At 38.0% G+C, this 27,402-nt stretch overlaps 1 protein-coding gene across 2 annotated transcripts in view; it reads left to right on the top strand.

The window, feature by feature from the left end:
* PIGG (phosphatidylinositol glycan anchor biosynthesis class G (EMM blood group)) overlaps positions 1 to 27,402 on the top strand; it is an 81,040-nt gene that overhangs the window by 16,039 nt on the left and 37,599 nt on the right. The window contains exons 7-11 of one of the 2 annotated variants that reach the window (XM_066569655.1): positions 3,889 to 4,106; positions 6,482 to 6,763; positions 13,712 to 14,169; positions 21,607 to 21,798; positions 23,549 to 23,858. In XM_066569655.1, the coding sequence (XP_066425752.1) occupies positions 3,889 to 4,106; positions 6,482 to 6,763; positions 13,712 to 14,169; positions 21,607 to 21,798; positions 23,549 to 23,858 (1,460 nt within the window). Of the gene's footprint in view, positions 1 to 3,888; positions 4,107 to 4,826; positions 4,920 to 6,481; positions 6,764 to 13,711; positions 14,170 to 21,606; positions 21,799 to 23,548; positions 23,859 to 27,402 lie in introns of those variants that run through there. The other variant, XM_066569657.1, reaches the window with a different exon arrangement.

Here is a 27,402-nt window from a genome sequence, read left to right as displayed (position 1 = left end):
AACAGTACACAAAAATTTCATAATTTCATCTTCAAATGTGTTTTAAATGTATCTGTTAAAATAAATAAAGAGCAGAATGAAGGCAGGTCAGTAACTTCCCCCCCCCCCCCCCACCATATTTGTTCGCATAAACATGCATTTTCAAACAAAAAAGCTGCACAACATTCAATGGGACTTGGGCTTTGCTTTATTGAGCTTCAAAAGAATCCTCACATTTAAGCATATCATCAAGTAAATTAAATTTTACATGAGAAACTTGAAGGTTGACTAAGGGCTTTATTATTTAAAACATATATTTTTGAAACATGGTAATAAATTGTAATGTGAGGCATAAGATTTTCTTTTGATAGATGTGGATACATGCAGCTAAAGAAAAAGTCTGAAAAAGGAGAATAAAAATAGCCAGCAAAAATTAAAAAGCTGAAAGAAGAATTATCTAAAAACACACTTTGGGTTTTTGAGCAAGTTCATACCTCAGTGTAAGATAGGCAGCCCTAGGTATCTAGCAATGCTTCCTTTATGTTCTGAACTTCTGAACATGTAGTTGAATGATAAATTAGGACCTCTTCTTTGAAGGACATTTTACAGTGGAATGAAGAGCCATGCTGGAGAGCAAGTTGGCTGGTGGTATTAAAATGAGTGCAAGCTTTTCAATTTGGGACTGATCCTAAACTTGTATTAGATTAAAATAATTTGACTTTTACTGGGACATGTATATGTTGAAACTGGAGAAGTCACTTTTACATTATTCATTCTTTCTTATAACTCTTTTTAAATTATTGTTGCCTGTGACTGGAACTCAGTGAAATTATTGTCAAACAGATGCTTGCAAAGCTTATCCATCTGGTTGTGATAAGATGGTAGTGAAGTTGAAGCAGAAATTGCTAATGTAATACTATGCAAGTAAAACATTGCCAGTGCTTTGTGAAATATGCAGCTGGGCAAGCTTTCTTTGGATTTTGCTTCAATTTTGACTTGTTTTATAAGTATCCTGTATGGGAGTGACTTGCCAGTATTACCCGCCTGTTACCAAAATGTGTCTCCAACAACTTAATGCCCATGACCCTTCTTATTTTATGCCTTGTGCATATAAATGTGCCACTTAACCAATATAACTGAAGTTCTCTAATGAAATTTGGCAACCATGGTCTTCTATTCCTCTCTGAAAGATCTTTAAATAATTCATTCATGAGAGTTTGGCTAAAAGTCATCTTTCATAGCATGGACACCATTGTTTTGATGGGCAGTTAGCATGGAAAGGAATAGATGAGAATGAAATAAAAATGCTGAAGGGGCTGAAGAGGAAGACTAGTCAAGAAGCATGAAAATGGAGCAGAAGATGTGGAGAAAATTTATTTATGTTTCAAAATATAGCTTGAACTCATTTCAGTCTTCTGTATAATGAAAAAGTGTCATGCCAAATCTCAGTTTGATTAAAGCTCATTTTAGATGATCCTTCATGGATGTCCTCAAACGTATGAATATTTAACTCTTATTTCAAATATACTGAACGAGAAACTTTACAGGGAAGTTAAAAGAATTACAGGAAGGAAATAGAATCGTCTGTGTGCACTGGCAACTATCTTGATATACAGGTGTTTGCTGCTGGCTGGATTGTGCTTTCTGGCAGATTCCTGCAAGTCCCCTGCATAGCAGGGTCAGCATGCCTTGGAGTCTGCTAGAAGTCTTAGGAAAACAAACTGCACATTTTGAGTTGCCTTTTAAACACATTGCCTTTTAAAATTCTCACCTTAAATTCAGCCCACAGTAAATGATGAAATATCTTGTATGGTAAGAGACATGAAAATAGTAATTCTTTCATGACTATATGAATTGAGAATAGAAATACTTCATTCAGCTTCACTCACTTGAAATAAAATTTAAAATATTTCTAGATTTAATAATGCACTTTTGCTGAAAGGGCTTAAAAAAATAAAGTGGTTTTTTTTTCCAAGTGGAATACACTGTTCATCTACGAGGAGTGAAAAAGAACTGCAGCTTAAGTCTTTGTGACACCAAAGTTATTTCACTCATTGTTTTAACCTTTCTTGTCTGAAACTGTACAGCAAATGTTTCACCGTACTTTAAGCTAAAAAGGGAAGAACTGCACGTTACATAAAATTTCCAAATCGACTTTTTGTACTTAAGTTATCATTACCTCTCAAATTAAATTGCAGGGAAATAGCAAGTACTATTAGTGTGAAGTGAAATTAAACATATATTTTTCAGAAAAAATGCTGATAAATGTGAATATTCATGCATAACATAAGTTCCAGTGAGCTATGAGGTTCTGAAAATTATGCTCTTGCTTTCCATGTGTTATCAACTGAATTTGTATTGTGAATGCATACTGTATTCAATGATCAGTATTTGAAAAGCAGAGTCACAGATTAGGTAAAATAGGACTGGATCACTGCAGTTTATTTAGTCCAACCGTCCTGCTCGAGCAGGATCCCCTACAGCACATTACTCAGGAATGTGTCCAGACAACTTTTGCATATCTCGAGAAAAGGGCTCTGCAACCTTTCCATGCAAGCTGTTCCAGTGCTCAGCCACCCACAGAGTAAAAAAGTTCTTCCTCATGTTTAGGTAGAACTTCTGTGTTCCTGTTGCCTCTTGTCAACAGGCAGACTCCTGCCTGTTGCTGGGCACTATGGAGAAGAGCCTGGCTCCTTCCTCTTGACACCCTCCTTTCAGATACTTACAGACATTGATGAAGACCCCTTTCATCCATCTCTTCTTGAAGATGAACAGGCCCAGCTCCCTCAGCCTTTCTTTGTAGAAGAGATGCTTCAGTCCCCTCATCATCTTTGCTGCCCTCCACTGGACCTGCTCCAGAAGCTCCATGTCTCTCTTGTCCTGAGGAGCCCAGAACTCCAGATGTGCCTCACCAGGGCTGAGCAGAGGGACAGGATCACCTCCCTCAACCTCCTGGCAATGCTCTCCCTAATGCACCCCAGGGTCCCAATGGCCTTCTTGGCCCCCAGGACACACTGCTGGCTCATGGACAGCTTGTTGTCTACCAGGACCCCCAGGTTCTTCTCCACAGAGCTGCTTCCCAGCAGGTCACCCCCAGCCTGTGCTGGTGCCTGGGGTTGTTCCTCCCCAGGTGCAGGAGGATTACCCTGCTCTTGCCTCTGTTGAATTTCAGATGTTTCTTTTCCCGTCCCTCCAGCTTGGCATGGTACTTCTGAAGGGCTGCACATCCCTCTGGGGTATTGGCCATCCCCTCAGCTTTGTGTCATTAGGGAACTTGCTCACGGGAGGCCTCTGTGCCTTCATCCAAGTTGTTGGTGATTAAGTTAAACTTCTTTGGATCCAGTGTTGATCCTTAGGGGATGCTGCTACTAACAGGCCTCCAGCTAGATAGACTTTACACTGCTGATTAAAACCATCTGAGCTCTGCCTTTCTTTTAGTTCTCAGTCCACCTTCACCATCCACTCATCCAACCCGTACTACCAGCTGATGTGGCATGTGTGTTGTGTCATTTGGTGTTTTCCCTATATATCAGCTATTTTTTGATAATTTCCTATTTAGCTTATACAATGTGTTCCGTTGGACAGCATTGCTTTCTTCCCCCTCCAGTATCTGAAGGGTTTAAATTGTTTGTCCTGGAAACATTTTGTAAAAATGAATGGTTATTCTAATAAGTTTGTCAATTGTTGGAGGTCTTGACAGTTTATTAGGTTAGAATTAATTGCTTTTATTCCAAGTAACTGGTATTGCTCCAGAAAGATAGTGTGATTTTGTACCCATGAAAAACTTTTCAACTGCCATACCAATTATATGTTTTTATACATTTTACAAGCAAATAAAAAAATATGATCACATCTCCAAGTAATCTTTGTTCATGGACCCTCTTTCTTCTTTTCTCTTTTTCTCTTCAGATCCCGGATATGAACATTTTAAGATAGCAGAAAAATCCCATGGTAATTGGATCAAATTGTATTTAGAGGGGAATAATTCAGAAATACTCTTAAATCTTGGAAAGAAGGTCCTGAAGCAATACTTAGAGGCCCTCAAGACTTTGAGTTCTTCATTAAGCAAACAAGTGGCACAATATGACATGTATTCAATGATGGTGGGGACTGTGATCATCATGGAGGTATGAAAATCTTTTCTGTGTAAAAGTTAAGTGCACAAAAGTAAAGTATCTTGGTGTTGGATATCTAATGTATACACTTACTAGTCTTTAAAATTACTGAATATGGGTTCTTAGGGTTGGCTGACATTCTGCTTGCATGATTAATACTCTTCTTAAAGTAAAATCTGGCCTTTAAAATGATTCAACTGTGCTTTTGATATGAATTACTTACATTTTCATGTATCTAGTTACAGTAGATATGCAGATGTGCTACAACTTTAATTACTCCCATTTTAGTTAGCCTCCTATTTTTGAGTAACTTTACTGCATTAGGAAAAAGAAAAAGAGTCTGGCAAGTAAATCCCTAGCTGTTCCTCTTTATCTAATATTGAGTATAGCTGCTGCAAACAGGCAATACCTTATATGGAAAATTCTCACAGTTCCAGGAACTGTTCCTTGTACTGATAGATTTAGAGCCCTGAAATAAATACTTGCTGTAGAGTTACCTCCTCATATCTCTTGTAGTTACAAGGATAAGAAATACCATATCTTTAATTTTAAGTGGATCTCTCCAAGTGATGTTTTGGGGAAATTCAAGTACTGGGTCTCCTTTGTTCTGACGGGGCTCTGTGCCTTGTCTCCCATGCACTGCTCTCTGCATAGAGTGCTTCTGAAATGGCTTTCTGGTAGAGTGCTCAGTGGGGTTAGTCACTCTGCTGATCACTTCACAGGAATGAGTTCCATGGTGCCCTTGGGTAGATGGGATGGTAGGTTCTGTTCCTGCTCTACAGATGGAAGATCTGGAGGTGGACAAAGTTCAGTGCAAAGCTGAAGGTGCATATCTTTCTTTGTTCCTTTATTTTCAGAACCTGTGCATTCAAGTTGGTGACAGTTACTTTAGATTTTTTTTTTGGTCTGCAGTTGTAGATGCTTACTATTTCTTGAAAACAAATCTTAGGTGTTATACACAATCAGTCTTCATCAAAGAAATATGCAGCTACTAACCACAGAAATTTTTGTTGAGAAGTGTATGCTTAGTGTAGCTGTAAGACTCCAGCAAAATGGCTGGAGTTATTTATTTTCTCCAGTGCAACACTAAAGAAACTGCCTTGCTCTCCAAAATGTTTTTGTCTTGATATCAATTTTCCACCTTCACTGAATAAATAAGAGTAGAGAAACTCAGATGTCTCTTCAAACTACATTATGCTATAAATGCCATTTATCCTGTATTTCAGATGAGGAGAATACCTCTGAGATGTGAACTGATGACAGTGCATTTGTTCAAAAGACCTAAATTTAGTTTGGTAGATACCTACAGTTCAAGCATTTTCCTGCCATGAGTGCTGTTTTGGTTTTGAGTGATGGGCTGAAATGTAAGACTTAAGCCATAACTGCATATTTTCATAACCAAATGAAATATGCAGTAGAATATGAAGAAACAGCAGACTATTCCAAAGATTTTTTTTGTCTACTTTACTATGTCTCACTGTAGTGTGGGAAAAATTTTAGGCATAGGTCTTCACAAGTGACAGTGAAAGATTACAGGGTGACAGTGGTCTGATATAGTTGTTTTTGTTTTGATTTGTTTTAATCTTGCTCTAGCACCAGCTGATTGAGGTCAGTCTAGTCCTAGCTCCATCTCTGCAGCTTGCAAGCATTTTAGCGTGTGGCTGAAATTTCCCACTTTTTGGTAAAGGTTTGTATACGAGTTGCAGAAAGTTTCTTTGTGTTGATCATCTCTGCTGCCACAGTTATGTAAGAGAAAACTTGGAATTCTGCTTGATCTGTGTGCAGGTCAGAGCAAAGTGAAAGTAAAACCAATAAATTCAACTAAGATCAGGTGAGATAAAAGAAGTACTGGGAGAATTCATAAACTAGAAATTCAGCATACACTTGTGTGATGGTATGAGAACTTCCCCTCATTTGGGAAGCTATTTAGCTCAGCAGGATCTCATACATATGTATTTCTCATACAGGAAATAAATTTCCTTTGACAGAGTGGATTAAGTTCAGGGATTTACAGGTGACAAACAACGGGTCACATTTGTTTGCTTAGGAACTATTTTGATACTGGGAGTTCAAGATCTTTTACAGGGAATGAAGGTCATACATATCATTGGTTGCCACAGGTGAGGAGGCAAATGATGATTTATTAAACTTGGGAACTTGTGTGTTTAAGCCCTTAATAAGTGAAAAGACAATATTGGGTTCTCCCATTTATATGGTAATATCTTACTGAGGGAAAAGAAATCCAACATAATTCTTCACCGTTGTTTTTACAAAGTATGCATATTAGCATAGTGACGTGGATGACAGCAGCATGATTTTTTATGTGAATTCTTACTGTATGCTATAGCTAACCTCAATTTTCAAGGTATTAATTCTTTTTTTTCTAGGTTCTGATACTGCTTTTGCTCAGTGTTCCAAAAGCCTTGAGCAAGCGGGCAGAATTTGAAGTGCCCCTCTCCCCTCCATTGTTCTCTCTGCTGTTTTACTTAATGTGTCTGATGCTGTGTGCTGTTCATGTCATTGTATGCACATCAGCAGAAAGTTTGTGCTATTTCTGCAGTATGTCCTGGTTAACAGCAGTTGGAGTGATGATGCTGATTTCTGCACTCATGTGTGGTATTTTATCTGCTGTTGGAAAGATCTTAGAGAATTACAGACTTCCACCGAAGGTGAGAGCATGCATTAATTGTGTTTCAAAATGTTTTATCTTTCATATGCTATCTTATATCTTTCATAATATTGTCAGTTAAAATTGTGTTTTCTCTGCATGTGCTTAAAGAAATTCTTATTTGTAATGCAATATGAATATGTATTATTATTTAAAATTGTAATTGAAATGTGTTGTTGTTCCTGTGGCATGATACTGACCTGATGAAGATCTAAGAAGTGCTTTTTTGACATGATTTGAAGAATTTTTTTAAAATACTGTACAGTATTTTCTGGTTGACTTTATGAGATTGGAAACAGTTATGCCTTGTACAAATCCTATGCTTTTACATAGTTAGGTTTCACAATTGCAATTAAAGCAAGATGTATAATGCTTTACAACAATATGAACAAAGGAAAAGTGATGATACAACAGACAGTAATGCTGTAAGTATACCTTTTCTTGTATTGGTGTTACTAATGTTTGGGTTTTTTAAATAGTTTTGAAAATGCAACAGAGAGAGATAATTTAATCTGTCTTTTCTACTTTTTGAGTTTAAGGAATAGAGTTTGTTAAAATCTTGGGAGTTCCAAAGTGTTCTCAGTGCAAGGAGGTACCTTCTGTATGTTACTTGATGAGTTTTATTGTTTGTGTTCAGTAGAATACAGGTAATTCAAAGGAAAGAGAATTTTCAATGCCTTTTCTTCCACTGTGAAACTCAGTGTGCTAAGAGCCATCAGTCAGACCATAAAATCAGCTTCTAGCTGTTTTTTCTACTGCTTGTTAGTCATATTTTTCAAAGGTCTCTGATGTTCAATAGCTTCACTGTTCATAGTACTCCATTTGATGGTGCAGTCTCTGTGCAGTACGGTCCTTCATCAATCTGTTTCGTAGAATCAAGCTTGGGGGTTTAGTACCTTTTTTTAGTGTCTGACAAAATAGGGCAAGTACATTGCTTTTATGATATGACAACATACTCTATCAAGGAAAAAAGCAAACTTTCCAACTTGAAGAAACATTTTGTAACAGCTGTATTTCTTACAATTCAGAAAATTCAGAATTCCTGAGTAAAGATTTATTTTGCAGTCTGTGCAGATATGTGCTGTAATTCCTGAGTGTAGATTTAAATTCTTATAAGTAGGGTTGCTAATATATTTTATTCAAACTATGCCAGATTATAATTTTGTTTCCATAATTTCTGACTAGGTGGTTTTTTTCTTAGAAAAAGAAGAAAAGTATAATCTTGAAATAATTATTAATGCTTCAGTGTAGAAATCTCACACGTACTTGGTGTGCAATGACAAACACAACTACGAAAGATAAACTTGTCCTTCATTTTGTTACTAGTTTTTCTAATTTTAGTAAACAGTAGAAATCGAAATATGATGCATTTTGTGGACCTGCATAAAATTTACGTACATACCACTTCAGTAGCATGGAAAGCAATTGCAAGAGATGATACGTTTCTTCTCCAGGTGGATAGTCTCAAAGAATCACAGAATGATAGAATGGTCTGGGTTGGAAGGGATACAAAAGATCATCTGGTTCCAAATCCCTTCCATGGGCAGAGACACCTTCCACTGGACCAGATGCTCAGAACTCTGTCTAGCCTGACCCTGTTGGGGCATCCACAGCTTCTCTGGGCAACCTGTTCTAGTGTCTCACTACCCTCAGATCATCTGCTTCAAGTTGATAATACACAAATGCGATTTTCAGGAATGTTTTCCAGGTTTGTTTGTATGGTTTTTTTTCCAGGGCTGGGGCAGATAGAAATAAAAAATACTGGATTCTCCATCCCAGGCTGGTCTGTGATTGTATTCCTACCTGAGATATATCTGAAAATGGGGAAGCTTAAGTAAATCTTATGAAGTTTAGGTAATAGTAATTCTGTAGAAATACATTTTTGTCATCCTGTCTTCACTCCTATTCCATAGGTGACTGAATTACTGGATGTATCTCATCGCATCAGTCAGGGATGTTCAAGTTCCAAACAAAGCTTGAAATATTTCTTGGGTTTAGTTAGTATGTGCCTTCATTCCAGATATGTGTAAAAGCAGTGGCTTGGTTCTGAATAACATTTTTATCAGTCTCAAGGCTGTTGTAGAATGATGTGGCGGGGTTTTTTTGGGTCTGCTTAGACAAATACAGAGCCTGAGAATGTGAAAGGAGCAGTGTATAAATCTGGTGCTGCTTGTAATGAAGATGAGTTCCAAACGTTCATCTCCATCTTTCATCCCCTTTCCAGTAGAATGCCTAGGTTTCAGGGGAGAAATGGGTTGCTTTTGTATGCTGTGTGTTGATCTCGAGGGGCCTTCTGTGTGAGTTGTGAGTGTCACTTATGCTAAAATATCTCTGAATCCAAGTGTTTTGTGACCTGTGCATCTCCACAGATGTTTTGTGAATCTGCCTGTAGAGTCCACTTCTGACAGAATTCTGAAGCCCTCATCTTCTGATGGTGGGAATAGAATCCTGAATCTTGCCCTTTCTGGTTAAAAAAAAAAGCTAAAAAGCCTTTTCTAAGCTCAAGCTATACGATAAAATGTAGGTATTCTAAAAGTAATTAAGATAAGCTCTCCTGTTAATGGCTTCAGAGCTTTTTTCCTTCAAATTGTTTCCGTTCTCTTCTAAAGATTTCTCTGAAGTGCTTCTCATTTGTAATGCTTTTTTTTCCTCACTGTGGCTGAATATAGAAACTGATTACCAAGTTCATGAATTTTCTGAAGACCAGTGCAGGCAGTGTTAGCATCTGCTTCCTGATGGTTATTTATAGATTCTGATTGCTGTGTTTTTAGCAGAACCAGTCCCTTCTTTTAGTGATACTTCAGGCTTTAAATAGTTCTGCAGCCCTTTATGAATTCCAGAAAATTGTTTAAAATTTTAACTTGTTGTTCATAGTTTCACTGTAATTGCTTGGTAGTTGATATAAGCATAGTATTTACTACTACTAATTGTGGGGGTTTTTTCCCTGTTTCTGTTAGAAATAAAAACTAACCATTTTTTTGAACTAGAATACAGAAGTTAAGGCTTGTCAAGTAGAGGTCTTGAGAATTTTCATTATGCAGAATTATAGTGGGTTTTTATAACATATACAAAATGTCCTTCTTTCAGTTTATTTTAAAGCACCTGTTCATTTAACGGTACTTTTGATTTTCCTCCTTTTTTTGATATTCTTGATGAATTGAACAATGTTACATTTTTATGCAATTGCACCTAAAATATTTTTGTCATTTTCTGACCTGGGGAGAAAAAAGCTGATTAGGTAGTGTCTTTACCAGATAGTGTTCAAAAATTATCCCAAATTGCTGTGAAAATGTAGGAGCAAGTGTGATCTGTAGTACTTTGTCATGGAAAAGTTACCATCATAGAGAATCATGGGTTCAGGGAGCTCAGGTATCAGAAGGGAACATAATGATAAGTGTTTAAATTGTGAGTGAAGGTGAGCATGAAAAATAAAATGTTTCTCCTCTGAAGAGTAGTTGCAGAATTTCTCAGGCATTAGCTGTAGATGGTTAATCACAAAAAAAAAAAAGTAACTGGAATAAGACTTAGAGTGCAGGCGGCTTTATTTCAAAGTGAAGAAGTTTCAAAATTTAATGATCAAAAGTGCACGTACTCTGTCATTTATGTACTGACACTTTTGCAAGCTGGCAAGGTATGTTCAAAGATGGGGCAGAGAGGTCAGTTTCTGTGTTGCTTAAATATTAGTGCTGATATATCAGTTGTTAAAGTTGCCTTGGCTTGGGAGATGATATGTTTACATCGTTTGAAACCTGGCATTTAAAGATTTCTAAACAAAAGCTTTTGCTTTAAGATTTTTTTGCCAAGATACCAAACAAACTGAGAGTAATACAGGTTTTTTAGTGTCTGGAGTGTCTGCTGAGTTCCTGAGGGCTGGAAATGTTCAGCAGCTGGAAAAACAGAGCTGTGAATATCAGAGTAAGACCCACATTTCAATGCCTTTAAACCAAATCTAAAAAATAGGTACAATCTAAATAATCGAAGGTCAGACTGTATATGACACCATACTCATGGCATTCGTAATAAGGCACAGTTAGTTACTATATAAGGAATTAGAAGTAAATGTAGAAAACCTTGATGAAGGTATTTCTAGAATTTCTTAAGATTATCAAGGCTCGGGAGATTATAATTTGCATCATAATTTTTAATTTTGCATAGTGATTTAACTCTGATCTGAGATGTGGTTTATCTGTAAATGTCATTGGATTTTAATCCTTTGATGTAAATGTAGGAGTAATTTTTTTCTCTTTTCACTGAAGTTAGGAGAGACAAGCAGGCAAAAAATACAGATTTCTGATCCTGGGACTTTTCACATTAATGCCATCATTTTAATGAGATTTTTGTATGTTCCCCATTGATAATGCATCACTTCTTCAGTTTTCATATCAGTTGCTGACAGAAACCAGATACAAGAGACCAATCCTTCTATAGATTTTATGTTATGTCTTACAAAGAAGACAAATTATATCATGGACTTTTTCATTCTCATTTATTTAGGATCTCAGATTCCTTTGTCTCTGCAAGCTGATGGTGCTTACATGCTCGTTTATTTAGTTAGCCAAGATCTTTAAGGTCAGCGTGATAGAATTATTGGAATTTAAACTTGCTGAAGATCCATCATGTACTGTTCTTGTCTCAGCTTTGTGAATTTCATGCTCTTTGGTCTTTGCAGAGACCTTGTCCTTTTGTTCCAAATACCAGCTTATGGTATTTGCTTTTCAGAATAGAGTACTAAACAAACCTGAGTGGTCTTTAGAACACCAAAGAAATTTCAAATGCTAGTAAATTTAGATTGAACCTGGGCATTTTTTCTGATTATTGGTATTTTTCTCTCCAGTATTGTTGTGTGTAACCTCATGAAGACTTTTTGGTTGTGTGGGGTTTTGTTTGTATGTTTGTTTGTGTTGTTGTGTTCTGTTGGTTTTTGTTTTAAGTTAAATGAGTTTGATGTAATGTATTCTTTAACAACACAAGAAATGAAGCAGATGTGAATAGGTCATAATTGTAGTTATAGCTCCTGCGTCCTTTCACATACATGTCATTAAATTTCGATTTTGCAAAAGTTCTTTTTTTCCTAAACCAAAACTAATAATGTTAACTATCTTCTTGCATCATGTGTTTGTTGTCCTCTCGATGTTACATTGTCTTGCTTATTGGACAAAAATACATATACTGCTGTCAGTAAGTCATAAACACAAACAGGTATTGTTTATACCTGCTTACTTATTATTGGCTCAAAGGTCAGTTTGGTTTGATTTTCTATAAACATGACTTAAACTGTGCAGGAATAGTAGTACACTGTACATCTTTTAATTTAGTAGTTTCTCTCTGAAATTTATCCCTGTGAATATTCAAGATTTTTTAAAAAGTTTGTTCATAGGTCAGATGTAGGAGGATGATGTAGTTAAAATATACAGTTAAAGAAATGAATGTGAAAGTAGTTTCAGATATCTTTGTTCTGAAGTAAAAATGGCATGCAGTAATTTCAGTCTGGCTTTTAAATTTTTGTTTCACTAGGTGCTTCAAATACATTTTAAGAGATTCTGCATAATATTCTGTAATAGTGCAAAACTAGATAAAATAAAATAGTAATGTGTGACAGTGTATTGACAATGTCGTTCCCAAAATTCTTCACAAGCATGTATGCTAGCCTATTCATTAAGGTATTGTTAGGAAGCTCCTGGTGGTTCCAGTGTCCTCTGGTTCTTGCTTTTACTTGCTCTGGTCTCAAGATTTTGACATACAGGCTTGTCCCCAGCTACTTGCAGTGGCATCTTGAAACACCCACAGGTGGGACAGGGAATGGGGTTGAACAGAATATAGGAGAGGATTTAGTAAGACAGGATAGACCACAGTGACCAGGCACAGGGCTCAGTCCGAGATGTCCACTGGCTCCTGCTTATATATGACTGAATCCTTTCTCCTTTCCCCTCTTACTTTGCCCCTGCTTCCAGCATGTTCCTCACCACCCCCTCTTCCCCACCCTTGACATTCTTGAATCTCTCTTTAATGAGTTGGTACAGATCCACAGGCGCTCTCAGATACCTGTAATGCCCATGTACTGTCACTTCTCCCTTATCTGTTAGAGTCCAGACTGATGCTCTTCAGAGCTGTGCCTGTGATTTCTTACTGGCCTGTCAGTTAATGGCTGAAGAGTTTTGGTCATCTCTATGATCTTCCTTAGTGCATACTTACCATGGTTGTGTCTCTCTGTGGTCTTTTCATGGCTTTCTCTTTGTGCTGAAATGGTTCTTTATTTGATAACAGCAATAAACTGGGTACTCTCAACTTCCTCATGCCCTTATGCTTTCTCTGTAGCCCTACCATTGAAGGTAGTAATGGTAAGGCAATTCCAATTAGCTGCTGAGAACAGGAAATTGAGCTAATGAAGGCATTAGACAAAAAATATTGTGGTTTTAGATAAGCACAGTTTGTAAAGTAAATAATAGATCGGTAAAGGTTTAAAGTAGATTTTATGATGAAGGACGCATTTCAAGCTAAGCAAGGTCACGGGTGCCATCAGGCAGCAACTTTGTTAACTTGAGTAGTGAAGGCTGTCACTGCATTGAGTTGAAGATATCACAGATTTCAACTACTAGAGAATTACCTATTATCTATATCTCAAGATTTCTGCCGGATTTCTATTTTTACTTCTACCGATATGCGACAGGGCCTGAACTTCCTTTGAACCTTCTGTTACAGGGTGGTAGGGAATCTTAATCTGTAAAGTTGTGATGATTATTCATAGAGAAGTTTTATTCCTTAAACAGAATGCAGTTTTAAAAATCATTACTATGTTGTAGTGCTGAGTATGCTTCACTAAAATTTTGAATTTCTAAAGATAGAAATAAGTTATCCTGCTATTTGTTTTGTTTTCATTGGTGAATACTTACAAGTGAAAGTTTTACATACTTTTTCACCACTTCTTTTTTTCTTTTCTTTTTTTTTTCAGAATCCTGTTGCTTCCAGTTATAGCTGGTCAGAAATAGATGTCCTGATTCTGGCTGGAACTATTGGCCATGTTTTGAGTTTGGGGGCAAGCAGTTTTATAGAAGAGGAACATCAAACCTGGTATTTTCTTATCAATACACTTTGTTTGGTGCTGTGTCAGGAACTTTGTAGAAATAATTTTCTTCTGAAAGAATGTGACCCTCAACATAGCACCAATGTGAAACAAAATTTTGATAGTGTCAGGGAATCCTCTGAGTGCAAGAATATAGACATTCCAGCTGCAAGTAATTCAAAACTGGGCAAGGCTACCTCTTCATCTGAATTCATAAAAGGATCAGATAAGTGGATAAGCTTAGCAACTCCATGGATCATCCTTATTTGCTGTCGGCTGCTTCGATCCTTGAATCAGACAGGTGTTCAGTGGGCTCATCGGCCAGACTTTGGACACTGGTTGACAAGGTTGGTAGCTGATTTATTGTCACACTTTCTGCCTTATTTAAAAATTAATGTGTGTTTAATTTGGTGGAATATGTATTTTTCTATATGGTTTCTGATCAGGAAGTGCTGCAAACATACAAAGCAGATAAATGGTGAAGTGACATAAGGAATTTTTTCATTTCTGTTTCATGCAGGAGTAATTCCTTGTGTACTATCAATAGTTTATAATCTTTGCCCTGCACCATGACATACCTAATTAATGTCAATTATACATGATAGGTTTATCAGAAGCAAAAAGTAAATATTTTCCATGTGTAAGTCAACAGTGTCTGTTTTGAGAAATTAAAAATTACTTAATAGAATTAAGCTTTTGAAATTAAGGCAGGAAGGTTCTGCATAATTCCAAACTTTATGAAGTCACAGGAGAAGATGCCACACATAGAATTCTTCCTTGTCTATCACATGCTTGTAATGTGTGGGTGAAAAGGTGAAGGAATTTATTGAGTGTAATATGATAAACATGAAAGGGATTTTTTATAACTGAAAGTACAGCAGAGAAGGACTTCTGCTTTTTCTAATGCCTTTCAGTATTTTTAAGGACTAAAGTTATTATTCAGTGGTACTTGAACTGTCTCATGTACTTCAGTTAGTAGATAGAGATGCAATACTTTTTGGCTATCTAGTCAATGTTTTGCAAACAGCATATGAAGAGGCTCTGCTGTGTAAGATAAATAGATTTCTTGCCAGTATTTTACAACACATGGATGAAATGTCATTCATCATTCATTAAAAATGACATGAGGAAATGGACTAATATGAGACTTGTTATTTATTGGCAGCCTCACAGATGAAATGCTAATTGCAGTGACAGACATAAGTGCTGAAAGACATGAGTTATGAGGGAATTTATTGCGTTATAGCAGTTGTTCTATACCAGAGTGTTGCAGACATCTTTTATGAAAAATCCTTTCCTTAGGATTTTTCCTCCTGAGAATCTGAGAGGCCTCAGAAACAAAATGTAAACAATGATTATCTGCTGCTGTGGAAAGCAACAGGTAGATCTTTGATTGGCCCATGTTAGATGTTTGTGGCCAATCACAGCCCAGCTGGCTCAGACAGAGAGCTGAGCCACAAACCTCTGTTATCATCCTTTGCTATTCTATTCTTAGCCAGCCTTCTGATGAAAACCTTTCTTCTATTCTTTTAGTATAGTTTTAATGTAATATATATCATAAAATAATAAATCAAGCCTTCTGAAACATGGAGTCAGATCCTCATCTCTTCCTTCATCCTAAGACCCCTGTGAACACCATCACACCAGAGTTTTCAGCATGCATTTCTGCTCTTGAGGTCAGGAAATGAGGAAAAAATGTCATATTTCCTATATCAAGTCCATATGATAGATAACTCACTTCTTCACTATGTGCTAAGCCAATGTGTGAGCAGGATGAGGTATGATTTAGTGTGACTGTGAGGATTTTTACAATTAATCCTGAGCATCTGCAGAAGATTTATTTGTCCAGTTATGTCCTGAGCCAGATTTTTTTTCTTCAGACTGTCAGTCCTTTTCTTTGGAGTGTGCTGGTCCCAGAAGGCCATGAAATAAGGACCTGATACTCCTGCAACTGAAAAGTTTGGTTTGTTTTAGATACATCCTTTTACTCATGTGGTCTGCCAGAGATGTTTATTTACTCTTGGAAATGTTACCAGACTTATAAAAATTGTGTGTGTGTGTGTGTGTGTATGGACTTAACTTTCGAAGATCCTCTCTTGCTTTAATATGCTCCCACCTCTGATTTCTTGGTGCTAAGTATGCCTGGAAAGCAGCAAAACTTTTTGTAGCTTTGGCCTGTGGAGGGTCTCAGGGGGATAACACAGATGGAGTGTAGACTGCAGATAGAACAGGTGCTTCCTAATTTATAACAAAAGTGGGAAATTCTATATGCCCAGCACTAACACTAGTTGCCTGTCAGGAACTTCCAAGCAACCCATTCAGGTAAACCTAAAGCTTTTTACATATTTTTGGTTTACTCTGGTGTTTTTTGTGGTTTTTTGGTGGTGTTTTGTTTGGTTAGTTGGTTGGTTTTTTTGTGTGTGTCTGTGTTTTTTTGGTGTTTTTTTTTTTTTTTTGTTATTGTTGCTCTTGAGGAGGGAGAAGGGAGAGAGGATTCTATTTTTGTGTTTGATTTTTGTCCCTGTGAATTGGAATTCATGTGAATTTGAATATGTCCATATCTTTCTCTGCACTGGGTGTCCCCTAACTGGAGCCATGGTTGAGCCCAGGGTGAGAAATAACCTTCCTCTGTCTTCGAGTAGGGTTCTGCATGTGCAGCTCCACATGCTGTTGGTTGCCTTTGTTACAAGGGCATATTGCATTGCTGATCGTTGAGTCAGGGTCCACCCAGGCATTTAGAGTCACCTCTGAGAAGATGGTCAGCCCCCAGTCTGTCCTGATATGTGTAGCTATTTCTTCCAAGGTGCAGGACATTCCTCTTTCACTCATTGAACTTCATAAGATCACTGGTGGGTAATTTCTTCAGGCTGTCAAGGGGCCTTTGAATGTCATCAGACCCACCTACGGTACCAACCACCCCTCCCAGCTGTGTATTGTGTGCAGACTTGCTGGAGGGGCACTGCCCCATCCCCCACGTCATTAGTGGAGACATTAGTGGAGACATATTGGCCCCCCCGGTGGGGGTCAATACCCAAATCCTAGGGTTGACAGGTAGTGACTGCCCTCCACGTGGACTTTGTGCTACTAACGGCAACTCTGTGAATCCAGCATTTGAGTATTTTTCAGTCTGCCTGACTGTCCACTTATCTAGCATGAGATTGCCTATGGGAATGTTGTGGGAGTTTTTATGGGAGCTGGTGAGCAAGGTTAACAACCTTGTTAAAGCACAGATAAACCACAATGCCTGTTTTGTGCTCTTCCACTGAGCCTGTCTCATCACAAAAATCTGTCAGATTGATAAACTGTTCTCCTTCCTAAAGCCATCACAACCCTATTATTAAAACTGTCTGCCTCCCCCTTCAGTAAGGCTTAGGTATAGCAGTTAGACATCAAAAGAAAAACACCAGAATTTTGCAGATAAATTTCTTCCTTTGTTCCCTGTCAAATTGTGGCCTCACATTGAGTGTATTTGCTTAAGTCTTGAAGTAAGTAGAAGAGAAAAGATTCTATGTCTGTAGTCTTAGGCTATGACTGATTGTTTGGCTAAAATGCTGTATTTTGCCATACAAGGCAAGGAACTTGCTTTCTTTCTCCTCACCTGGCCTGTATTTTACTTGTTCCTGTGTCAGTATGGTGAACTACTATGTCACTGCATAGACATGTCTGGAAAAATGACTCAAGATGGCATGGGAAACTCTTGGCTTTCAGTTGGACTTTCACTTTTCACTTTAATTTACCATCAGTCTTGGCAGGCAATTGGGCTGACTTAGTAACAGGAATGCAGGATGGGAAATGTATACAAGTCAGCACTGCTGTTGTTGCAATTACTGTAAGAAGAGAATGTGGAAGTGTCTGCATCTTTTGAAGTGCTCCAGACAAACAGTTTTTTCTTTCTGCTGTTGTCAAGCATTCCTTACAAAACCCACTTGCCTTTCAAATCTAATTGAGAAAGCAATGATTCCCTACCTTGTACTTTGGGAGGCTTAAAAAGCTTATGCAACAGTCCAGAGTGTTGTGCCATGGCAGGCTAAGAGGATATGTGATTAGGACTGTCACTGTCACAGTTCAGCCTTCTCCCTTTCATTGGTGCAACTACTTTTGCTGTGTTTAGGGACCAAGTGAAAGAACAGAGCCCTGGCAGCCCTGGCACATGTTGGCTCAGGCTGCTGTGGGACTACATCTTGACTTAAAACAACGGAGCAATTTTCAGCCTAACAGGAGAATATTATGTAGGTGTCCATGGTGACATAAACTTCAGTTGCAATATAGAGTTAAAAGATTAGTAATATTTGAAGTATGACAATTTTTGAACTTGAATGATGGGATGTAGTTGAGTGTATGACTCTGTTATGGCTCACTGAACAAGCTTTGGAAAGGTTAGTCAATGATGCAGCTAAATCTTTACACATCCTGTGATCTGTAAAATGTCTGGGAATTCCTATTTGGCCAACATGCTTACATTTTCTTTGGTCAGGGGTTTTAACATCTTTATTCCTTCTCCTTCACATGATATTAGGGTTGTTGCTGTTTCCCTAGTGATTTGATCAGTATTGAGATTAATAGCATGAATTAAAAGTTGGTGATAAACTGAGTTGCATAAAGCATTTACTCTTCTTCCCAAAATGCATTGCTAGTCTATAAGGTTGATTGTTATTCTGTTTTTAGTATTGGTTTAATTGGCGTAGTTATGTCTTAATAGCATGTTTTTTACTAGTAAGAATTAGGAACCTTACTTAGATCATGTGTGCTGTTAGTTTGAGTTTGGGCTACTCAGACTTTTTCTAGCCTGCCTTCTGTTTTGTCTCTAAGATAAACTAATGAACAAACAGCCCTCTTTTTTTGTTCCTCTGTATTTATTTTCTGGACATCTGTGCTCATGCTCAGACTAGGATTTTGCTTAACTAGACAGTGCTAAAGGGGCTCAGCATTTAAAACAGAGAGACTGTTGTCTAGATTTTCCTGTTTGATATAAGCATCAAAACACAGAAAATCAATCTTCCTATAGTGTGTTGAATTTGGCTACTAGGAAAGCATTCAGCAGTGCTGAAATAAGGAAAATGTTCTATGTTACTTACAGACAGACTGAAACCCGAAAAATACTTTGATGGGACAAAAAGCAAAAGAAAATCAGACAGTAGATGAAATTAAAGAAAACATGCAATCTAAATCTGACTAGAAGTCAAGTTTTCTTTTTGGTTGGTTGTTATTCAGTTAACTTTATTTGGCTGTTAATCTTGGTCAGCGCTGATAATTGAAAGTATCTTCCATGTACTTCCTCCATGGAAGTGTCAGCTTGAAAAGAAGTGACAAGAAGCATCAGCATGGAAAGATGATAACATTTTCTTTAAATAATATATTAACCATCCCCAAATGCCCTTCCCCTCAAAGCTAGCACACCTTGTGACTTCTGTGTATTTGGTTGTAAAACGAAAGAAACAATTAAAAAAGACCACATCCACTTAAGTTATTAATCATGCACATTTACAATTTGTTTCACTCTTACTTGTATTTGCAGTAATGAGGTGAGGTACAAACAGTGGAAGAAAATGTCTTCAACCTTCCTTCTATTACCAGAAGTATGAATGTAGACCTAACAAGCTGATACAGTAGGAAGATAGAGCCAAAGTGCTCTTTTTTCCTTCCTTTCTCACCAGTTTTTTTCTCAGGGGACTATTGTTTCTTCACTTTTGGTTTTGTGGTTTGTCCAAAACCCAGGACAGGGCAGCTGAGATCAGAATAGCTTGTTTGTGCTTGTATTTCTGAGCAGACTATCAAAACCATTTAGAACTTTCCATTATCTTTCAAAATATATGCTAATTACATGTGCTTTTAACTGCCTAACTGTAAGAACCTTGGCTGGAAAACCTTGAAACAGTAGGTGATTTGTGCTGGCCTGACTTGGCTGTCTGTAAATCCTTTCCTTGTTTCATCAGCAAATGCTATGAAACATGCAGGTAGGGTTTTTTCCAACAGATTTATATGATTCCAAAAAAATCCAAACAGAAGATCACAGACATGAGAGAAGACCAGAAGACCTGGACTATTGTGTAATGAACACACATGAGATGTGTGTTAATCCCTGTGCTAGCAGTCAAGAATGTAAACTCAATGTGTATTGAGTTTTTTAGATAAAGAGACAAAGATGATGATGAGGGTGTGCTGTTATTTATCCCGGATTTGTCTTGCTCTCACACAATGACTAGCCAAGGAGAATATGACCAGAATGGCTACTAAATTAGTTAGTTTTGATCATAAAGAAGGTGGTGCTTGCGTTACTTCATAGGTTGCTGCAGGAGTCCACTGTTTCTGCCCTCTCCATGTGTATAGGGAAAATAATTGGGAGGAGAAACATCAAGACTACATTTTCTGTTTCATAGTATTCTAGATTTTATGCCTCTCACTTTTCTCCGCTAGGTTTCAGAGAATAGTTCATCTCTTGGGAATTTTGTTAAGGTGTACAAGCTACTTGACTGGGTCCTGCATGCAGAACTAACAGGACAACTTATCTGCCCTACAACCTTTCCTCCATGACTTTTCAAGCACCACACTTGGAACAGCTATTGGTCAAGCTCCTGATAAAATGTATACTAGGGAATAGGAAAGTAAACCTGTTTTTGAAGTACAATAATTTTTATTAAATCAGAGATAAAACTGGAGTTTCATAAGTGTGATTGAATTCAATGCAGCTAACAGCCCAGGCACACTGTTGGTTTCTTGAAGTTAGTGATCTTTTATCATGGGATTTTGAGTTGTGGAAAACAGAAGATGGAGCCCTTAGCTCTCAAAATCTAAATGTAGTTCATAACTGAAGGCAGATTTAACAAAATTAGTGGTTTTATATTATTTGGGATACTGGGAATATTTTCAGTAGGCATGGGTTGGCAGTTCTTGGACTACAGCAGGCTTTCTGAAGCTACATGTTAAGGAGTGGGTGCAGATTTTTTCCTTACCCCATTACATTTTGCAGTGCTGGCTCCTACTACTGAAGATTTAAATATATAACACTGGCAGCATGCTGAGTGGAATGCCCTTGTTTCTGGAATGAGTGTTACCTATTTAAGATGCAGGGGAACAAACAAACAAGCTGTGTCTGTGATCTTCTCTGCCAGTGATGCAAATTTTATGTCTGTCTCTTGAATGTATTGACAGAATACAAGGGTCTGTAGTTGCTTAAGGGAATCATATTGTGCTAACGAGTTTGTGTGTGTGTGTTTGTGTCTGTTTTAAACTATGTAAGTATATTTTTGGTCATTTTGGGTAGATAATGTGTTCTATAGGTGGTAGGGTAGGTAATGTGTCTAAAATGAAGCAAATACATATGTAGTTATTTCAAAAGACAGTTCTAATCCTCTAGTGCAAAAATATTTGTATAGGGCTAGAAAATAAAATACTGTAGTATAAGAAAAATGTACACCATTTCAAAATGTATAAATTACAAAACTCTAGTTTAAAAGCAGTAGACGCTTTTCCATTATGCAATATGCAGCTCAGTTTTATATAATTAACAGAATAACTAGCATATGGTGGAACATAATAATTACACTTTAATATGCATGCTTGAATAGAAAACCTCATTAATAAAACTGCTTTTCTAAAAATACTAAAATATTTTACCATACCTCTTGGAAAGTTCATAACAGACACCATAGCAGTGATTAATTTGGTGCTGCATTAATTAATACAGTTTGTTTAATACAGTGCTGTAGCTAAGGCTTTATCAAATGTGTTTAGCACTAATTACTGGTTTTAAAGGGGTTTTTTTTGTTTGTTTTTTTTCTTCCCAGCTCTGAACATAAATCTGAACTCTCCTTCTTGGCTGCAGTCTCCCTTCTTATGATCTTCTTTCTGGTTCAAAGAAGATGCTCCCTGGTTTCAAAAATTGCTATGGCACTTGGGCTCCTGGGAGTCTACAGTTACCGGGCAGCTATTGGAAATGTCACATTTCCATGGCAACATGGTGGCAAAGATATTTCAAAGTAAGTTCATCAGCAGATAAGTAACTGTTTCTAACAAGGTGTTGAACATGCCTATCAGGGGATGAGTTGGATAGGACGTTCTAGGTTGGAATTACATTCTTAGGAATAGAATTGTAGTTTATAGGTAACCAGCACTGAATTTTTGTGATGCGTGCTTAATTTCAAGCCACATGAAGTGTCTTTTCACTGTGACACATGAGAAACCAGTCAGATAAACATTAATATGAGGGAAATCTAGTAGGTATACTCTATATTTTTTGCTACTAAAACCTCCAAATGCACCTTCTCTTGTTTTTAGATGGATTTACCACATCTAGCAGAGCACAAGCTAAGCTCATTTAGCTACTTCTTAGTTTCAAAAGTGCTTAGTAGTTCAGAGAGCTGCTTTTCCATACCTTACTTTTGCAGTTGAGTGTTCTATAACATAAGCTTTCAATAAAGGTAAATCATGCTTGACCAACCTGACTGTCTTCTGCTATGAAACAAATACAGGGATGAACAGGGGGAGAGCAATGGATGTTGTCTACCCTGATTTCAGCAAGGATTTCAACACTCTTTCTCACATTTCAACCCTCGTAGACAAGCTCAAGTAGTGTGGACTGGATGAGTGGACACTTAGGTCTTGGCTGAGTGGCACATCTACACAGCCCTCAACAGGCTGGAGAGTTGGGCAGAGAAAGGGGCGTGACCTGCTGGGAAGCAGCTCTGTAGAGAAGCACCTGGGAGTCCTGGTGGACAACAAGCTGTCCATGAGCCAGCAGTGTGTCCTGGGGGCCAAGAAGGCCATTGGGACCCTGGGGTGCATTAGGGAGAGCATTGCCAGCAGTTCAAGGGAGGTGGTCCTGTCCCTCTGCTCAGCCCTCGTGAGGCACATCTGGGGTGCTGTGTCCAGTTCTGGGTTCCTCAGGACAAGAGAGACATGGAGGTCCTAGACTGAGTTGGCCGGTGGACTCTGAAAGTGGTTAGGAGACTGGAGCATCTCTTGAATGAGGAAAGGCTTAGGGAGCTGGGCCTGTGTAGCCATGAGAAGAGAAGGACTGAGAGACAACCTCAGCAATGTCTCTGAAAGAAAGGTGTCAGAGAATGGATCCAGGCTTTTCTTGGTGGTGCCAAGCAACAGGACAAGAGACAGTGGGCAAAAACTGATGCACAGGAAGTTCAATTTGAATATGAAGAAGAAGTTCCTAACTGTGAGGGTGATCAGACACTGGAACAGGTTGCATGGAGATGTTGTGAAGCCTCTCTCACAGGAGATATTCAAGAACTGTCTGGAAACAATTCTGTGCAACATGCTCTAGTTTGTGCAATGTGCTCTGTTTGAGGCTTGAGCAGGAAGGCTGGATCAGATGACTTGCTGTAGTCCCTTTTGGTCTTAGTTTCTCAGACCTTGCACTTCTAGAATATAAGGTTACAGTTTTTAAGCTTACTGATCCTCCTTCTTGTCAGCTTTTTTGAACAGCATGCTGTGTTTCCATCAGAAGCTGGCTTTCACTGGAAATTAAGAGGCAAATGAATTTATAATGGTTTGAAGATAATGTAAGTGCTAATTACACTTACAACTTAAGATGTACATTTTTTTGTAATGGAATTGCTTAGGGATTTCAAAAATACTAGCCTTGGATTTAACCTGTTTGGCAGAACTGGTTGGTCTTGACCTCTCTTGAAAGGTTCTGAAGTAGGTGTTAGTAAGTAACTAATCTTTCTGGTTTATTTACTTATTAACTTTTTTTCAATTTTATTTTTTCTTTAGGGGGATTACTGAAGCTCGTTTTGTTTATGTCTTTGTTCTTGGCATAGTCTTCACTGGCACTAAAGATTTACTAAAGTCACAGGTTATTTCTGCAGACTCCAGCACGAAGAGCACAGGATTATGGGAAGTATATAGTGGATTGGTTCTACTAGCAGCTCTTCTATTTAGACCTCACAATTTACCAGTCTTGGTGTTTTGTCTGCTGATTCAGACAATGATGACAAAATATATTTGGATGCCTTTGAAATTTGATGCAGCACAGATTACTATCATGCACTACTGGTTTGGCCAAGCTTTCTTCTATTTTCAGGTAAGCTGAATACTCTCTCTGCTGCAGAGGGGGAGATGGAATAGTTTTTCAGAGAAATATTTTCCATTGTAAATAAAATGCTAACTAAATATTACAGTGGAAGACTTTACTGAGTTCTCAGAAGGATTTAGTTTCTAAATGCTTTAATAATGTTTAGTTTTCAGAATCAGGGAAAGATGCATTCCTTAGTGTCTTATCCTCATTGTAGATTTCCAAAAGTGTTACAAAGATCAGAGAGCTGCACCCAGATGATTTTGGTCTGTTAATGGGCCTCATAAGTACTTTTCAGATGATAATTACTTTAAAAATGTCATCTGAGTTGTTTAATACCAGTAAAAGACAGGTGGCTTTTGTCACTGGTTATTGAGAATTACGATAGGTCTATATACTATTTAAGACTGAAAGAAAATGCTGTGGTATGAGGATCTTTCTACTTCTAGTATTGTGGGAGCCATAGCATAGCAGGCTGTCTAAAGAGAGCGTTTGTTAACCTGGGAATCGGGTTTAAAAGGTGGGGTTTGCAAAATTTCAATGTGGGACCTCCGTTGACTACCTCTGAGTCATGGCTGTGGATGTTGAAACTCTGGTCAAGCTTAGGGTACTATAACTGCAGATTGAGGGTAGTGTATGTCCAGACAGGGGACAGCTGATGCAGGTAAGATCATCATGATTCATCCCTTTGTCCCCACTTTTCCTGTTCAGAGGGCCTAGCATGTCTTGCTTGAGTGGCTTTTGCGTGTTTTGAATGTTACTATTCAGGCAGTCAGCTTTGATTACAGTCTTCTGAGAGCGCCTCTTAGTGCAGCTGGCAAAATGCTGAAGACAGACCCATCTCTGTACTGAGGTAGCAAACCATAACAGCTACCCAAAATTTAATGGTGGGGAGGCTGGCATGAAAATCCTAGTGGAAAAGAGACTAAAAAAGAATGGTTCTGATTTTTTCATTAAACAACAAATGGGTAATGTTTTCAGTGATGTTGTGTTCTTGATATACTTGGCTGAGAATTTTACAGGACCAAGAAATTACAGGAGAGTTGAAGCTGGAAGATGCCTCTGGAGATCAGTTAGTTCAGTCTGACCCTGACATGAATCAGCAGATCAAACAGACCAGGTTGGTCTGAACTGTCCATTCCCTATTTCAAATACTTGAAAGGGTGAAGACTCTGCAAGCTCCCTGGGTAATTGGTCCAGGGCTTGACCACCCTAGCTAGTAAAAAAAGCTTTTTCTGATTTTAATCAGAACTTTTTGCATTTCTGTTTCTGTGTATTGCTTATCATTCCTTTGCTAGTCATTATTGGGTGACTGAGAAAAGTCACAGTCTGGCTACATTTTCTGTACTTCCTCTCATCAGGTATTTATACACATTGTTATGATCCTTGCTGAGCTTTCTCCTCTTGAGAGTAAAAAGACATAGGGAGTTGCTTGTATGACATGTGTTTTGTTCCCGCTGTCATCTGTGGTGCTTCAGTGGAATTTTTCTGGCACACCCATGGCTTTTCCATGGTGGCAAGCCCAGAACTGGACTCAGGCACCCAAATGTGAGTCTCACCACTGCTTATTAGAGAGAATGGAGATATCCCTTATATAGCTTAATGGAGTCCTGGATGCTGTTGGTCTTTGCACAAAAAGGACAGTGGCTGGCTGATCTCTTCCAAACTGCTTTCCATATGGTTAGTTCCCAGTGTCACCAAAGGCATGATTTTATTCCTCCCCAGGTGCTAGATTTGACATTTCCCTTTGGTGAACTTGCTGAATTTCTTGTCACTTCATTCCTTCAGCCTGTTGAGATGCCTCTGATGGCACCTCTGATGGCAGCTGACCCATGTGCCGTATCTGCCACTCTCCCAGTTCTGTATTGTGTGCAGACTTCCTGAGAGAACTCTCTGCCTACTGCCCAGGTCATTGGTAAAGATGTTAAACAGTATCAGCCCCATTGTCAATCCTTGTGGCTGATCACTAGTGATTGGCCTCCAGATGGCTTCAAGCTGCTGATAGCAGCCCTGTGAACTTAACATTTGAGCATTTTCCAGTCCACATGACTGTCCAGCTTCCTAGCCTGGACTGCATCCATTTGTTTGCCTGAGGAGATACTTAAAAGTGCTTGTGGGGTGAATGTGCCTTAGATAAATGTAGCCCATGTATCTTCAACCAGTATTGCATGATGGAAAAGAAAACAAAAGCTTCTTAAAGTAATAGTTTTGATTTGGAAGTTTAATGTGGCAGATGAAATGTTGTGTCTTTTCTGCTGTGAATGATGCAAAAAAGTTTGGACTAATTTTTCTGGAAGAATTTACATCAACTTTGAAGCAGCTATAAACATCTTCCAGAAATAAGCTATTAGAGCTATCAAGAGCTTGATACATCTTTCTATTTTACTGTGCTGTGTCAAAGGGTTTTTTTCTACACCAGTAAAAACATATTTATGCAAGACCAATAGAAGATAACAGGATCTAGTAACATCTGTTTCAACTTTCTAGTGGTCTTAATCTGGTATTATGGGGAAGGCTGCTCTTTTTCGTTATGAATGTTTTGCAGTTTTAACTACCCTTGCAATTGAGGAATTTTTTCATTTTTAGAAGATTGGAAGTGATTTCCATTTTACATGACTGCAGATTGTGTTCCTGCACATCCTGCAGTTTCAGAGCATCTGCCTGGGCCCTGTCACTCTGCTGGCAAGTTTGACATTTCTTCTAGAAGCGTTTCCTTTGGAAATGATATTTTCCAGTATGATACAGATTTCAGCAAACTTCAGGATATTTGAAAAATTAGATCTGACAGGGGAGTTTCTTCCACATAGACATGTTGCTGAGTCGCAGCATCCAAATCTCATAAATGAGAAAATCTCCATTGCTCTATTATGAGCCAGATTTCTAGATGGGTCTTTGTGCATCTCCCGTCACTGTAAGATCTGGAAAATTATCTGATCTGGATGATGCTTACCTATCAGAACTTCTGTTAGAAGCACAGCAAAGCTTTTCCCCCAATGTTGCTTCTCCTGCTGCTATGTATGAAATAGAACAGGCCCAGATAAGAAGCTGCCTTTTTCTGTCCCTAAAGCTCTAGCTTTGAAAATATTATTTTGAATAGCAACGGCTTAGCAAAAGTTTTGAGAAATTCTTAAGTTGTTTTAGCACAGTACCCTTTAAAAAGTAACAATTTCTGCAGAACATGCTAACAGTCTTCTAGAATTTTTTTGTGTGTCGGTTCACAAAAATGAAGGTGCATGCCTATTCATGATGCCCAAGGCTGATTAAAATGACAAATGAATTGTAACAGAACAGGACAGATTTCCTCTATTGTCTCTCGTTATTTCTCTTTTTGTTTTTCTATTTTCAGAACATCTTAGAAATGTTTCAGAAATAGAGAAATCAATTCTTCTAATGAAAAAAACAACAGCTTTTAAGGATCAAGTCAGATGGAATTTTCTTTCCCACTCCCCTCCTCCCCCCACCCCCTTAGAGAACAAGTTTTTGGTTCTCTTTTAGAAATGTTTTAAGTACATTCATATTAGATGCCTTTTTAGGGTGGAAATTAAGAGTTTGA

This window comes from Molothrus aeneus, chromosome Z (genome assembly GCF_037042795.1).
Source record: "Molothrus aeneus isolate 106 chromosome Z, BPBGC_Maene_1.0, whole genome shotgun sequence".
NCBI classification, from domain to species: Eukaryota; Metazoa; Chordata; class Aves; order Passeriformes; family Icteridae; genus Molothrus; species Molothrus aeneus.
This window is presented reverse-complemented; position numbering and strand designations above follow the sequence as displayed.